Source organism: Callospermophilus lateralis, chromosome 7, assembly GCF_048772815.1.
Source record: "Callospermophilus lateralis isolate mCalLat2 chromosome 7, mCalLat2.hap1, whole genome shotgun sequence".
Lineage (NCBI taxonomy): Eukaryota > Metazoa > Chordata > Mammalia > Rodentia > Sciuridae > Callospermophilus > Callospermophilus lateralis.
Window position 1 is genome coordinate 82,875,048 of NC_135311.1, and position 17,561 is coordinate 82,892,608.

At 35.0% G+C, this 17,561-nt stretch overlaps 1 protein-coding gene across 1 annotated transcript in view; it reads right to left on the reverse strand.

Moving 5' to 3' along the window:
* Positions 1–4,485, reverse strand: part of Msh4 (mutS homolog 4) — a 72,812-nt gene extending 68,327 nt beyond the window's left edge. Inside the window, exons 1-2 of the mRNA XM_076862285.2 lie at positions 4,399–4,485; positions 2,663–2,770 (exon numbers count right to left, since the gene is read on the reverse strand). Of these exons, the coding sequence (XP_076718400.2) occupies positions 2,663–2,770; positions 4,399–4,470 (180 nt within the window). The 5' untranslated portion in view covers positions 4,471–4,485. The remainder of the gene's footprint in view (positions 1–2,662; positions 2,771–4,398) is intronic.
* Between the last annotated feature and the right edge of the window lie 13,076 nt (positions 4,486–17,561).

Genomic DNA, 17,561 nt, shown 5'->3' on the forward strand with positions numbered 1-17,561 from the left:
ATATACACAGTCCAAAGTAAAACTTCTTTAACTATGAAGTCCACATTTATTCTACTTCATATTGATTCTGACTTAATGAAGGTTTTTTTAATGATAAGTGTAGTAATAATAACAAGAGTGATAATAATAATTATTATTTTTCCCTCTATGTATAATACTTTCTCTTCAAATTCTTCCCATGGCTTACTCCCTCACTCCATTCCAGGAGTAATCTTATGAATTTGCCCAAGTGTAATCTTATGAATGAAGCCACCTCTGATTACTTTATATAAAATATGAATTATTTAGTGGTAGGTACTAATATTGTCCTCAGTTTTCTGTCAAAAAAAAAAACAACCCTGAAGTTCAAAGATGTTAAATAACCTGCAGAAGTTCATTTAGAGTCAGGATTTGAAATCAAGACATCCAACTTCTCTGTTCTTTTATTTTTCTTCTTTTTAATTGGTGTATTATTATACATAATTGTGGAATTCATTGTTATATATTCATACATGCACACAATATAACAATATATTTGGTTGACTTCTCTATTCTTTTAAGCACTATGCTATACTACATCTCAAACATATGGAATATTTTTTGTTTTGCCTTTGGAGGACCTAACTGTTCCACATTTCACGTGATTCTAGTAGCCCTGTCAATTACAGTGTTCTGTGACCCACAGCAAAAAGAACATGATCTAGGAGAATTAATCATAGTGCCTCTACCTCCAGAAATAGTGATTAGTCTAATGTGAGAAAATGAATAAAGTAGGACCAGTCAGCATCCTTTCCTGAAATTCATATATGGACACTGGAAGAAAGACATTCTTTTCTCTCTAGTTTGGATATGCTGAAATTACATCAGCCTAAAGCCATCAGCAATCATCTTCTTAAACTTCATGGAGGTAATCTATCTTCAGTAGAAAAGAGATGATACTGGGGAGAAGGTAGAGGCAAAGATTCTCTCATTGACTAAATTCTAGCCAGTAGATCTCAACTTTGACCTATCCAGACAAACTAAACACTAACAAGGTTTCTAAAAGCTCAAGGGTACATCCCTAGGATGATTCTAAACCCTCTTAAAGTGCCTGCCTAAGAAAACAAAAGGATGCCAAAAAATCCTTACTATTTATTTTAGCCAATGCCTAAAGATAAGAGTCCTTGTCTTCCATTCTCTGTGAGGGAAGAAGCCTAACTTCAATACCCAGATAGATTTCACATGGACCAACTCCACTTTCCTACTGAGCCCCTTCTCACTTCCCTAACTCTACTGAGCCCCTTCTCGCTTCCCTGACTCTACTGGGCCCCTTCTCTCACTTCCCTCCCTAGTTCCTCATTCTCCCTTTAAAATATCCAGTCACCTCTAACAAAGCAGAGTTCACTCCACATTGAACACTTTTTCCTATTGCAATAATATATTTCTGATTAAAAATTTGTCCTTGAGCTGGGTCTGTGGCTCAGGGGTAGCACACTTGCCTGGCATGTGTGAGACACTGGGTTCAATTCTCAGCACCACGCGTAAATAAATAAATAAATAAATAAATAAATAATAAAGGTCTACCAACAACTATCTTATCTAGATGTGATCAGATTTATCTTTGACATAGGATCTATCCAACCACTGACTTCCCAGTTTCATAAGCCAATAAATTTTTGGCTAGTTTAAGTTGGATTCCTGCTACTTACCAAAAGACCTAAAAGGCCTAATCAGGACAACAAGAAGTGAGAAATAAATATGTAAAAAGGATGATGAAAAGAAGTATGAGCCAATGAATGAGAGAGCAGAGAGAAAGAATCTTGTAAAATAGAGACAATAAATTTAGAATAGGGACTATTTCTGGCAATGAGTCAATAAAATAAAACAAAACAGAACAAAACAGCTGAGTTGTGTAGTACCTCTAAGAGCACCACGAGGGGAAAAACTTATATGATTACAGATGCTGAATATATTAAGAACAAGAGCAGAATTCATTAGACCCTAAATCTCATGTTGGTTCCAAATGTATTAAAATAAAAGCTAAGTCTAAAAATATAACAAAATATTCCATATTCTGAAAATAATTAGCACTCCTCAGGAATTATTCCAACTGCAGTGTTGTTTACTTTCTTGGAACCACAGTCCCAATTCCACTAAACAGGGAGAGTTACTAGAGAAGAGAGAAACTATATGAGGGACAAAGCATTTGTTGTATAGGTTGTACAGCATTTACAAGTTACAGTCCCACAGAGGGAGGCTACACTAGTAGACTAATTGTAAGGCAGTACATGTTCCCTTTGGGGAAGCTGAAACAATTTTGTAACACAAACTAAACTGCCTAGAGAAAAAAAGCACTTACTGATAGTTGCTATCCCCTGGAAGGATGAGAACTTCAATTTTAACAGTAACTAGTTTCCAGAAAGCTACATCTAAAGAAAACTGGGCTTTAACTAATAATCTGCTGTCCCTTGTATACTTGAGAAACCTCTTATTACCTAAAACATTTTTTTCTTTTACTTAAAGTAGATCAGAATGTCCAATCAAATGTGAATTCTTTATTTTATTCTTGTTTTAGATTAGTGTTTGCATTTATTGACTATTTTAGGATTCTGAATATACAGTTACTCAAATTATTTTTTCTTTATATTACAAAACAGATAATAATTAAACCTTGAATGTTATTTTTGAGAATGAAATTGTTTACCTTGAAATTTTCTGTGATCAGAGTGAACAACTTCGTTGAATTCACAACACAAGCAGTATTTGACATTATTATTTCCAAAGGTGATAAAATTTTGAGCTTAGTGATCACCTAAAATTATTGGTATAAATAATTTCATCAATGTAATCTTAGAACAGTCTTTAAAACAAAAAAATTCAATATTCTGAGATAATGACTTAATATTAATTCAGAAATAACAAAATCACAAATGGTCCAAGTTATACTTAAATCAATTTCTAATGATATATATTAAACATATATCCACATATATACATTATAATAAACATAGGCTATATGTAACTCACATTATTTTGTAATAATTATAACTTAAAAGTTAATTTGAACTTATGAAATATATATTCCCCAAATAAGGTATTTTAAAATAAATTCTTCTACTCAGTATTTTATCCATCTTCATTAAAAACATGAACATTCCGATCATGTAAGCATGGCAATGGGATTAGTACATCCCCATCAGTACATTTCAGAAGTTGAAAAGTACAAAAAGCAGTGAGAAATATTTGCTTTCTGCCTTGTGCTTTTTAACAAGATGCATTTCTTGGGGCTACTCGAGACACAAACTTAATCAGTATGTCCAACATTCCTGTTTTTCTTAAAAAAAAAAAATTCCCTATTCTTTTCAAATTATATAAAAAATTTTAAATATCCAGAAATGAAGTTAGTATGCAGTATTAATATCATTTAGGTTGTTAAAGATAATAAAAATTATTAGGAAAATGAAGCCTATATATACTGGGGAACCATAAAGGGGAACTTGAAAAGATTAAACAATAAAAGACTAAAAGTAACATAGTACATCATATTTTAAAAGTAATTATAATCTTGTCAAGTAACTTTAGCCAGACATGGTGGCACATGCCTGTAATCCCAGCAGCTGGGGAGGCTGAGGCAGGAGGATTACATATTCAAGCCAGCCTCAGCAATTTAGCAAAACCATAAGTAATCTAATGAGATCCTGTTTCAAAATAAAAAGGCCTGGGGGCTGGGGATGTGGTTCAGATGTTAAGCACCCTTGGGTTTAATCCCTGGAATTAACAATAGTAATAATATTAATAATACCAACAACTTTTCTAAATGAAAAGATTAGGAAAAGGTTCACATCTAGCTGATATATCACACATGACCACAGGTCAGTGGCCCAAATTCATGTGATCAATACGGAGGCAAAATAAGTGAGGGCAAGAAGCTAAGGAAGTAGATTATGATGATCTAAGATACTAGTTTCCCTTAACTCTAGAAAAAAAAACAAATATTATTTCAATGGAAATAATCCTCCTAGAGATACGATTATCATGTTACCTTTAGAATGAGCCCAGGTATTATTAATTCGAATACATTAATTTTAGACACTAATGTTAAACATAAATTTGGAATATTCCAAGTAACAATAAAACATTTTCTTTTTAAATATTTTTTTAGTTGTTGATAGACCTTTATGCATTTATGTGCAGTCCTGAGAATTGAACCCAGTGCCTCACACATGCCAGGCAGGTGTGCTCACAGCCCCAGCCCAAACATTTTCTTTTTAGAATAAAAAATATTTTTAAAAAATCAGATGTAAAACAACTTTATTTTAATTCACAGTAACTGGAATAACCATGAATAACCTTTATCCTACCAAAAAGTACAAAACACTGACTTGGAAATCTGCATACTGCCTATTAGAACAACCATTTTCTAGAATTATTAATACTTACCTTGGCATATGTTGTATTGTCTGCAAACTGGGATAATATAATTTGAGGGCTTTTTAAGTCAATGCTTGCCATTCCTATTTCACCTCTGGCAAGTCCTCTCCCTTCTACCACAGCTACAATAACTGATGGGGCATGTGCAGAAACTGAAGAGGATGTAGCTATAAAAAAAAGTTTTAAATGAAGAAAATATATAAACTTACAAATGATCATTTCTAATTTTCTCACATAAGACTTCAAAGCCCCAAAGGTGAACATAGTTAAGAAAAATGCAGTCTATATTTCAAAGAAGCTAGAAGAGAGAATTTGATGTATACTCACCATGAAGAAATGATTAATGTTTAAGGTGACAGATATGGTAATTATCCAATTTAATCATTGTGCTATGTACACATGAATCAAAACATTATATTATACTCATAAATATTTATAATTATTATTGCATCAAAAATTTTTAAAGAAAATAAAATTATTATTACATAAAGAATAGGAATTAGCCAGGTGCAGTGGTACATGCCTCTAATCCAAAAGGCTCAGGAGGCTGAGGCATCACAAGTTCAAAGCTATCCTCAGCAACTTAGCAAGGCCCTAAGCAACTTATAGAGACCCTGTCTCAACAAAAAGGATTGAAGATGTTGCTCAGTGGTTAAGCATCCCTGTTCAACTCCTGATACCAAAAGAGAAAGAAGAACTATATGCAACTATAGTTAATCAATAAAAAATGTGGGAAAAAAAGAAGGTGGCTTATAAATATTAAGGGTGAGTAGGATATTCTATTAGATAGCAAGAATTATTATAAAGTTAAAGATGGTATAATAATGGCACAGAGATAGACATAATGACCTACTCAGGTTAAAAGAGAACTAGATATTGAAACAAACATATACAAATCATCAAAAGTTTTAGTATCCAGAATAAAGAATGGATACAAATTTTAAAAACCTACAGAATGGAGAGATCCAAGATGGTAGAATAAAGGTCACATTCCTGGCTGCTCCATGGCATGAAATCAAAAAAGAAAATAGGCAGTTTCTCCACAAGGTGGGTGAACAACAAAAAGGCAGAGTGGTAGTTTACTGGAACCTAGAACTGAATATTTAAAGCAGATCAGGGACATAGCAAGTTGGATAATATAAGGAAAAAGTCCCCAGGGGCACAGCAGCTGCCACAGATGGGCTGGAAGCTCCAGCCAGAGGTCCCTCCATGAGGATAAGGGAATTAAAGGAACTTGCATTTTTGGGAAGCTCAAGGTGTGTCTGGGTATAGAGCAGTTAGAGATCAAAGACATTGCCCAGCAAACCTGAAGGACATATTGTACATGAAACTGCCATCTTTCCAGGCAAGTTGTGGAAGACAAAGGAAGGAACCATTTTGAAGCTACAATGGGGAAGCCGGAAACTGAAGAAGTCAATTCCTGGCAAACCCACTTTGGGCCTGAAGTACAGGTCCGGTAAACACACGCTGAACACGCTGAACAATATAGAGTATACTTAAATGACCAGAAGAAAATCAAAACTGGAGAGAGGTTTACACAAGGGACAACTGTTTTGGAAACCCACCCTCTCTACCCCTCCCCCTCCAATCTGACTGCTTGCAGTGATAGACCCAACCTGATCTTTTCTTAAAATTGGGCATCTTGCCACAAAGCCATGAAAAGATAATTTCGGCTTTACTATAAATTACTGCAAATTCTGAACCTGCTTGGAATGCCTGCCCGTGCCTTGAACTCACCCATGCCTGGCTCTCTGACCAGATAGCAGCCCTCTCTGAAACTTAGTGACACCTCATAAATATTGGCCTTCCCTGGCCAGACAACGACCCTCTCTGAGGCTCTAATGGTCCTCATATATTCTGATGTTGGGGCCAGCAAAAAATGTAAACTACCATTAGTGTGATGCTTGTTAGAGTTCTGTTATCTGTAACCCCCCTTTGTGTAACTTTCTGGGCTATAAAGCTGGGCTGCAGGAAAGCTGGGGTGCTGTCTTGTTCCCGCCGTTTTGGGAGGGAGAGGCAGCCCGGCCGGTCAAAATAATAAGCTTGCTTTAATTTGATTTTAATTGGAGTCAGTGGTCTTTTCTTGCATCCTGGTCTAACAGCAGGACCTGCTAAGAGAGATATCTCTGGCTGGGCAGAGTCAGAAGAAACTGGAGACTGAATCAGAGACCAGGAAATGTGGGGTCTGTAGGTGACATAGGGGACTAAGAATTGGCTCCCCCACCCCCAGCAGGGTGCAGTGATGCAGCCTATACTCCCACCCACTGGGAAGACTGAGGCAGGAGGATGGTAAGTTTTTTCTAAAAAGAAAGCCAGCCCTCAGCAAAAGGGAGGCACTGAGCATTCAGTGAAACCCTGACTCTAAATAAAATGCAAAATAGGGCTGGGGATGTGACTCAGTGGTTGAGTAACCCTGAATTCACTCCCTGGTACTAAAAAAAAAAAAGAGAGAGAGAGAGAATTGGCTCCTCCACCACGAGTGGAACCCCCAGAGCAGCCCTGGGATAAAGTCCTCCAGTGTGGACCAGGAAGTACCGAGCCTTGGAGATGGACTGATTTAAAATCTCCAGAATAATTAGCATTCAGCAAAGAGCCTGGAGACCACGTATTCCTAAACCCTGCCGACAGGAATTTCACCTACAGGATTACCTCTCTTACTTCAGCAATCCAGAGTGTGGAGCACCACACTCCAGAAGGCTCTACCTAAAACTCCTGAGAAGAAAAGCCGAGAATATTTTGAACTCCAGTGGAAAGAATTCTTAAACTTCTCATGAAGATTGTTTTTTTTTTTACTCTTTTTTCACTGTTTAATTGTGACCATAATGGTACATGGAATTTATACAGTTTCCTATTTTATTTTTCTTCTCTAGCATTATTAAAGCCAATTATTTTACATGGATTAGTTTTTTTTAAAAAACTAGGATGTTTGATTAGTATATTTTAGTTTTGTTTTGTATTCTTTTATTTTTAATGTATTTAAATTTTGCTTTATGTATATTTTTCTCCTACCTGTTTCCCTTGATTCTCTCCTTTCTTCTACTAATAGAAGAAACTGTTGTTCTTTTTCACCATTTTTTTACTCTTTAATCTTTTTCTTCTGTCTTCTCTCCTCCTCCCTCATAATTATATATATCACTTCTGTTCTCTCCCTGTCCACCATTTGAAAATATAAACCCTTTTGCAAACTTGTCTTTTTTTTATTATAGGCATAACTGATCACATCATTTCTGTTTATTGTGATGATTAACACTGTAGATGTCATAGTAGGAACTATTTGGTTTAATGCTGTAAATTGTTTGCATTGGTTTTAGTTATTATTTATCTCCCCCTAAACAGAGAGGAACTATTTTAAGGACACTATAAGTCCACAGGGTAGAAATTCTACTGCCTCAGATCCATACTGTTAAATGGGTAGACACAATATGAAAAAGCAAGGGAACAAATCGCACCAAGCAAACCAGGATATTCCAATAACAGAATACATTGATACCACAGTGGAAGAAATGTCAGAGAAGGAGTTGAGAATACACAGTAGTTAAACTGATCTTCGAAGTAAAGGATGATGTAAGAGAAAATATAGGTAGCAAAAGATATTTTCAGGAAAGAGATAGACAGTCTGGGGTGGGGGGAACCCAAACAGAAATCCTTGAAATGAAAGAAACAATAAACCAAATTTAAAATTCAATAGAAAGCATTACCAACAGACTAGATCACTTAGAAGACAGAACCTCAGGCAATGAAGACAAAATATATAATCTTGAAAATAGAGTTGTCTGCAGAGAGAATATGTTAAGAAAACATGAACAGAATTTCTAAGAATTATGGGGTTACATGAAAAGACCAAATTTAAGATTTATTAGAATAAATAAAGGCACAGAGATACAACCCAAAGGAATGCATAATCTTTTCAATGAAATAATATCAGAAAATTTCCCAAAGCTAAAGAATGAAATGGAAAATCAAATACAAGAAGGTTTCAGGACCCCAAATGTGCAAAATTACAACAGACCCATGTGAAGACACATCATAATGAAAGTGCCTAGCATACAGAATAAGAATAAAATTTTAAATACTGTGAGAGAAAAATATAAGATTACATATGGGGGAAACCAATTCAGATCTCAGCTGATTTCTTAACTCAGACTCTCAAAGCTAGAAGGTCCTGGAATAACACATACCAATCTCTGAAAGAAAATGGATGCCAACCAAGAATCCTATACCAGCCAAATTAACCTTCAGATTTGAAGATGAACTAAAAACTTTCCATGATAAACAAAAATTAAAGGAATTCACAATCAGGAAGCCTGAACTTTAGAATATTCTTAAGAAAATACTCCACAAAAATGAAGTGAAAAAAAAAGTGAAAACCAATGAAGGGAGGAACTCCACTAAGGGAATAGTCAATCAAAGGAGGAACTAATTCAAATTAAAAACTAGAAATAAACCAAAATGCCTGGGAACACAAATCATATCTAAATAATAACTTTGAACATTAATGGCCTGAACTCTTCTCAAAAGACAGAGACTGGCAGATAAGATTAAAAAACAAGACCCAACAATATGCTGTCTCTAAGAGACTGACCTCATAAGCAAAGACATTTACAGACTGAAGGTGAAAGGATGGGAAAAAACATATCACTCACATGGACTGCATAACAAGAAGGGGTTTCTGTTCTCTAAAATAGACAGTTATGTAAGCTATATAATTATAATCATACAATTGTAATTTTACCTTAATACATTTTTAGCATCTGTAAGGGTGTTTTGATAGCTCCCTTTCCTGATATTTTTTTCTTAATTAGACTTGTTAGATTTTTATCAACTTTAAGCTGTATTATTTCTTTTCTATTTCACATATTTCTGCTCCTACTCTTACTTTTTCCTTCCTTCTATGTAATTTTGAAAATAATTTGTTAATCTAGCTTCTTTCTGATATAAATACTTTGTTCCTCTGAGTACTATTTCATCCCAGAAATTCTGATATTTTTATCACTTAGTGATAAAAAGCACTTTTAATTTACCTTTCTTGTGCTTTCTTCTTTGATTTGTGTGATATTTATTTATAAGTGCTGTTTAAATTTAAAGTAGATGAGATGGGGGGGTGGGGTTCTATATATCTTAAGGTTATTGATTTCTAATGTAATAAATTAGGCAGGAAACACAGCTTGTATGATTTCATATTTTTAAAATTTCTCAAAGCTTATTTTATGATAGAATACAGTCCATTCTTATTAATTTTCTACTTGTCATTTTTGTGTATAGTTCTCTATAAATAACAAATAGGTCAAATTGCCTGATAATGTTGTTCAGCCTTCTATATCATTACTCCTTCCAGCAAAATGAGAGGGCTAAACATTTCCAAATATGATTGTGACTTGTCTCTCTAGTTTTATTAATTTTACTTCATGTATTCTGAAATTTTGTTATTAGGTACAGACACATTAGGATTGTTATACTTTCTTGAAGAAGTTACTGTATTATGGTTATGAAATGTTCCCCTTTATCTCTGAAAATGCTTTTTCTTGAAACTTATTTTATATTAATAGCTCTACTTCAGATTTCTCATGCTTATTTTTCCCTTCTTTTGCTTTTAACCTATTGGTGTATTGATATTTAAATTGTGACATGTATAGAGCATATAGTTATTGTTTGATTTTTATACAAGTACAATATCTAGTTCATTTATATTTAAATTAATTATTGATAGTATGAAAAAAAAGAACACCTGACATGAAGGTCAGTGGAAAATTGGATAAATGATACGTTTGATGATGTAATATTTTGGAAAATGGGTTGAATAAAATGGGTCCCACTGTCAGACTCAGAGAGAAGATTGTTGGAATGCTTTTATTGCAGATATTCATTCTCTCATTTATCATATGGTGCACAGCAACAGATGTATATTATTGTCTATTAACACTGTAGATGGACACGATATCTTTATTTATTTATTTATTTTTATGTGGTGCTGAGGATCCAACCCAGTGTCTCATCCATGCAAGGCAAGCACTCTACCATTGAGCCACAGCCACAGCCCGTTAACACTTTTTATTTTGCAAATAAAAATTTACACACACACACACACACACACACACACACACACGTCTTTTAATATTCAAATATGCATAGGCAATATATGCATAAGCAATCTCTTTGTCATCCCATTACGGCTTTAATGTGAAATTCTCTGGCAACAAATAATACTGGGTATGTTTATTTGCCATTTGATTATCTTCTTCAATGAAATACCTGTTTATTTTGCTAATTTTTAATTGCATTATTTGCTAATTGTTGAGTTTTCAAGTCTTTGTATATTTTGTAAACAAGTATGTGTATTGCAAATGTTTTTCTCAATCTATGGATTGATTGCTCCTTTATAAATGATTTGTTGACCGAAAATTTTTTTAAAAAATTCAGGGTAAAAAAAAAAACCCACAGAATAATGGGCAAGGGATATGAACATTCATTTCAAAGAAAATTAAAGATATATGGTCAAAAATATGCAAAAAGTAAATTAACCTCATTAGTATCAAAAAAATGGAAGTTGAGACTATAGATTGTACTGCTAGGTTGGTAAATATTTAGAATCTAACGATATGAATGCTGACAAGTACTCTCTCACATTGTTAAGAAAAGTGTATATTGGAAGAAAACAGTCATGTGCCATTTAACAATGGGAATATATTCTGAGAAATGCATCATTAGCAAATTCCATCACTGTCCAAAAATCAAATTGTGCACTTAACTCAGTGTAGATGATATAGCCTGCTAGACACCTAGAGTATATAGTATAGACTATTGGTCCTAAATCTATATAGCATGCTACTGTATTGAATACTATAACATAAAGGTAAGTATCTGTGTATCTAAACACAGAAAGGTATTGTAAAAATACTAGGCAATAGGAAATTTTTAGCTCCATCATAATCTTATAGGAACAACATCACATACAGTCTGTCTTGAAATATTATTATGTATCATTTTAGACTTTATAAAACAATTGGCAACATCTTATAACCAAAAATTTTCTTGTATGTACCTTATAGAACTGTTATACATTAAAACCTATTTCATCCATTTATCCAAAGAAGTAGATTAAATAAAAATTAAAATTTGAATATTAAAAGACATTCAATAGTATTATCAGGACTAACTTAGATTTAAATAAACATCATGGGAGTAACAGAGCTTTCTCTTCCTTGTAATTTTTTGTCAGGATGGATAAAACTACATAGAAATGCAGATAACAAACAATATCAGAAGCTGTGTAACCATAGTAATGTAGCTAAAAATTATGAATATGGGTCAACTGACATTTATTTTTCAATCATCCATATCAGTAATAGATGACTTCAAATAAACTCAGTCACCATAATTTATAGAACTCTAATAAAAGATTCAAGCTGGGTGAATCTTATGTAGCTGAGATAGGAGGTTCCTAAATTTGAATCCAACCTGAGAAACTTAGTGAGACTGTCTCAAAATACAATTAAAAAGATTGTGGACATAGGGTAGTGGTAGAACACCCCTGGATTCAATCTCCAGTATCACTAAAGAAAAAAAAAAGTTTCAAAAGGCCAGAAGGTCATCAATGTTAGTCTTGCACTCATTTTACCTGAATATCCTATTTGTGGTGTCCAACTTTTATAACCTGATTTCTGGGGATTTCCAGCAGACAATGGAGTTTTAAGTATTTGAGGATAAGTTTCCTGTAAAGAAGATGAGCTTGTACCAAAATTTGTTGCAATGGGGTTTGGTGTGTAAGATCTTTTGTTTCCAAAGTGTGAACCTAAATTTGAAAAAAAAAAAAAAAAGTATTAATTCTTAAAGATTAGAATTATGTAACAATGTGTAAATCCTTATAATTCACATTGTCTACTTTCTATAAAACTTCATAATGATTTTTTTAAAATATCAAGTTATGGCATTTAGTTACATTTTTTATAAGTAGTCTTCTTGTACTAAAATATGCTAATATGGCTTTTGTTTCCACAAGTTCACTGAGGCTACTCTTGCTAAAATCATAAATTACTTTCTTTAAATATACTTAATATGTTTAATTTTTTAGTAAATATTAAGCCTCTTTCCTCTGTTAACTTCCTCATTGAAACTCTCTCTTCACATGTAAAAGGTACTATAAGTTTCAGACTTGATTTCAGTTACTTTTTTAGATATTTATCTATTGACAAATTACCTGTTTTACAGTGTAATCTGAAACAAAGTATAAACAGCCTAGCATAGTGTCCTGAAATATGGAGGTTTAAAATAAATAGTTCTTTTCTACTATTTCCTTTCCTTTAATTTCCATGACAACTTTTTATCTTGATTCACTTTAAACTATTTTTAGTTTCCTTTGCCAGATCCATTTTCTTCTGTCTTCCTCTTAACTGTTGGAGTACAGAATTCTAGTCTTTAAATCTTCTTTCACAAATCAACATTATACATTTTCTATTAGCATCTCATCTGTTCCTGTTAACTTCTATTTCCTGACAACTCTCAAATCTTCCTATGCAGTCCTGATCCCTCTACTATACTGTAAACAAAGGTTTGATCAGCTTTTTAACAAAGGACTAGACTGAAAATACTTTAGGCTTTGTGGACTATACAGTCATGGTTACAATTATTTAACTCTGACACAGTAGGAAAGCAGTCATAGATAATACACTAGTAAATAAGCATGTATTTCAATAAAACTTTATTTTAGATACTAAAATTTAAATTTCATAAATCTCCACATGCCATAAAATAATATTCTTTTAAAATTTTTCAACCTTTTAAAAAATGCAAAAACCATTCTTACTACTTTGCCTGCACTGTTCAATATAGAAGCCACTAGCCACAGGTGGCTATTTAAATAAAATTAGGACTTCAATTCCTCAGTCATACTCGCCACATTTAAAATGCTGAAAAGTGACATTTGTCAACTGGTTACCATACGGACAGCATGATATGGAATATTTCTATCCTCACAGAAAATTCTTCTTTTTTTTTGGATTGAACCCAAGAGTGCTTTACTACTGCACTGCTGCCCCTGTCCAGTACAAGCAGCTGAACTAAAGTTACTCATGTGAATTTGGGGTGATGCAAAATACCACACAGACACAAAATACCTTTTATAAGCTTCAGGATAGCTTCCCTGTCTCCCAGCCTCAGGCTCCCCAAGAAGGGGACAAGACAAAGTTGAGAGAGAGAGAGACAGACAGACAGACATGCCAACGGTTGGAAGTGGGCCTTTATTTGGGGAGGGGGATGCTGTTTCTTAGAACATTCTATTCAAAAAAGGCAGAAGGGGTAGGATTACAAAGGAACAAACAGGTGAGTGTAACTACACCTGGAGCCCAGCCTTGTTATCTGAGCTGGGAGTTACTGAGAAACTGTAATAATTGTTCAGGACCCTGGGGCATCTGGACTTAAAGTCCTGTTTATCCAGGGCCCCACACTGCACTAATTCCCAAACCTTTTTTTAATCTTTTTTTATTTTGAGACAGGGTCTTACTAAGTTTCTTAGGGACTTGCTAATTTGCTGAGGTGGGCCTTGGACTTGTGATCCTCCTGCCTCAGCTTCCCTAGCTGCTGGGATCAGAGACATGTGCCACTACACTGAACTAATCCTCACAGAAAATTCCATCAGAGGATGTAGTATAGATTACTGTATCTAACTACTTTCTGGACATAAACCTGTAGATATTTTCCCAGAACTTAAATCCAAAACAGAGCTTTCAATCTTTCCCCCAATATTTATTACCAGTCATGTCAATTGTGCCATCTTGGATCCTGACACCCAAGTCATAAACTTAGTAGTAACTTTTAATTCCTCTTTTATCAATCCTAACAGCTAATCAGAATTACCAAGTCCTGTAATTCTTTTTGTTTATTGTAAACTTAGAAAAATTTCCAACTCTCTCCACTCCTATCAGCACATTTCAAGCCTGTATCTTCCTCAGAAAATATTCACAATGGTGTGGATAATTCAGGGGTATCATCATAAAAAGTGTAGAATCTGACAAAATACCCTTCATGAGCATCTCCAGGCTTAAAAGAATTAAGGAAGGAACTAGGTACTAGAGACTGAAGACAGAGACCACTGTTTCTTGTTCTCAAGCTACTTTTAGATTCTGAGTCCTTTCTTGAAACTTGTCCACTTGTCTCAGCTTTCCTCCAACTTTTTTTTTTTTAACCTCTGTTTTGCTGTATTTCTTCATATTCTCTCCTCTGATCCCAAATATACATAAGTTTTAAATCTGTATCTCTTCTAAATGTCTCTTCTTAGCCCTAGCTATATGGACATGCCAGAGGCTCTTCACACTCAAAATGTCCATAACAGAACTCATCAGCTTCCCTCTAAAAGTTGTTTCTACTAAAAAATTCCTATATCAGGTAAGAGTATGACCATCTATTCAATTATCAAAGCCAGAGAAGACCTAGTGTTGGCATGGAAAATAAAACTAATCTGCTTCTCAGATCTAATTCCCATAAGTACTTTAAATTTACCTACATCAGCTCATCTGTTCTAGTGACACAAAATTATTTGCAGTTTTATCTGCTGCTTCTGTGCCTTTGCACATGTTTTTTCTTTCTCAAGAATGTTCTTTGGTTTCTTTTCTACTTCCCTTTAGTTGGTATTCTTTGTCCTACTTTTAAAACCAATTCATGTTGCACTTACTCTATTGAATTTCTTTTCCCACTTTGGTTTTCCTACTTATAAATATCTCAAAAATGTCTTCAAATATAGTTATCTTTTAAAAGTGTATGTATAGATTTGTAAACCTGTCTTCCTTATTGAGCCATAAATTCCTTGAAAACATGTTTTTCTTATTCACAGCTCCTAACAATTAGAGCCTTGGCTCACCTATTTGGGTCTTGGTTCTTTCTGTAAAAAAGGAACTAAACACCTACTTTGGCTGGGCACAGTGGTAACACCCAAAATCCAAGTGACTTGGGAGCCTGAGGCAAGAGTATCCAGGTTCAAGGCTAGTCTCAGCAATTTAGTGAGGCCCTAAGCCATTTAGTGAGACCTTGTCTCAAATTAAAAAAGGATTGGAATGTAGTTCAGCTTCCCCAGAGTTCAATCCCCAGTACAAACAAAACTAAATAACAACAACAAAAATCCCTACTTTGCAAAATTATAGTGAGCATTGGAGTTTTAATATTCCTAATAAGAAACTAGAATGAAGTATATGAATTTTAATTAGCGGATATTTTTAGAACTGATGAAAATAAATGGATGACAATGTATTTTGCGAAGAGGAAAACCACTAACAATATAAACATGCATATAGCCTTGCAGGAACTGCAAATTTCTCAGTTTTGTTCTAAAGCAGTGTAAATATCAAGAAGCAGGTAGAGTGCTTGCCGGGCATGTGTGAGGCACTGGGTTCGAATCTCAGCACTGCATATAAATAAATGAATAAAATAAAGGTCTATCAATAACTAAAAAATACATTTATTTATTTTTTTTTTTAAAGAAGGGATGGGAGATGTTATGGTTTGGATGTGAGGTGTCCCCCAAAATCTGAGCTGAGACAATGCAAGAAGGAGGAGAAATGATTGGGTTTTAAGAGTCTTATTCCAATTAGTAATTTAATCGTCTGATAGGGATTAACTGAGTGGTAACTAGAGTGGTAGGGTGTGGCTAGAGGAGATGGGAATTAGGGCGTGGCTATGGTGTATATATTTTGTATATGGAGAGTACAGTCTCTCTCTGCTTCCAGATCACCATGATGTGAACTGCTTCTCTCTGTCACACTCTTTTGCAATGATGTCCTGCCTCACCTTGAGTCCTGAGAAATGAAGCTGGCCTTGTATGGACTAAGACCTCTAAAACCGTGGGCCCTCAAATAAATTCTTTCTCTTCTATAGTTGTGATGGTTGGGTCCTTTAGTCACAACAGTGAGAAAGCTATAAAGATTGGAAACAGATCCCAAATGGCCATGGACAGTCTTTTAAACAGTTTGACCTTGTACCTGTTGATACAGAGCCACTGATTTAAGTTGCATGGGATATAAGAATTTTGCATTTTCCACATAACTCAAGTGGTACTCTAAGTAAACCTGGAAGAAGAAAGGATATGACATAAAATTATGTCATAAAATTAGACATAGAATTATGAGAGTCTGCAATAGCACAGAGATGGAAATGGACAGAATACTGGCACCCTCTTTCAGTTCATGGTAAAAGCATCATTTTCACATACAACTGCAATGCACAGCTTGGATCTGATCTGGTTCCAGATTTCTATTTCAGACTATCTCTTAAAATTTCCAATGATGGATAGATACCTCAAAATCATAATTAATATTTCATTCTGATGCTTTGTAGTTTGCTTTTTGTATTTATCTCAATAACCTGATAGCTTAATCTTAAGTATATAAGACTTAAGTATAGAAGTTTTTCCTCACTCATAACAGTTAACGAGTCATCTTTATCTTTTAAATAAGTCGAACTTAACTTGAAGGGCTTTTTTTTATTAGTTATTGATAGATCTTTATCATTTATTTGTTTATATGTGGTGCTGAAAATTGAACCCATTGCCTCATACATCATGTTAGGCAAGCATTCTACCACTGAACAGCCATAACCTCAGCCTGAAGGACTTAGTTTTTAATAGTAAACATATTCACTAGGATCAGATGAAATATTCAAATCAATCTATTTTCGTCCCATTTAATGACCTAGAGACTATTCATGCACAACCTGTCACTTGTCACCCATTATAGTGGGTGTTGTTCCGGCCTTATTCAGACCTGAGAAAAGGCATCCAGCCTTTTAATGGGCCTGACCCATACAATTCCCAGGACACCCTCTTTGCATCTCCCCAGGAACCACATTGCCCTCCTCCGTGGTGGCTGTCCAGCCCAGGGGGTGCACCCTCACCCCATCAAGCACTCCTTGCCTGGGGCTGGCAGAGAGCTTGGTGGCTGGTGAGGGAGGCTGCTGCTGCAGCTGCGATCCCCCGCAGCTCCTGAAGTGCCGGGAGGAGTAGAGGACGCTGAGGCCTGAGCGGAAGGGCGGCTCTGAGGCGTCTCCAGAAGTTCGAAAGCGTAGCGGGGACCTCGGGGACACCGCGGGTGAACCCCTCCGGGTAAGGGGGAAGCCGCAGACGCGGAAGCGGGGGTAGTAGGTCTCAGCATTCTCACAAGCCTCTCCGGGCCTCAGAAAGGTCGTTTGTGAAT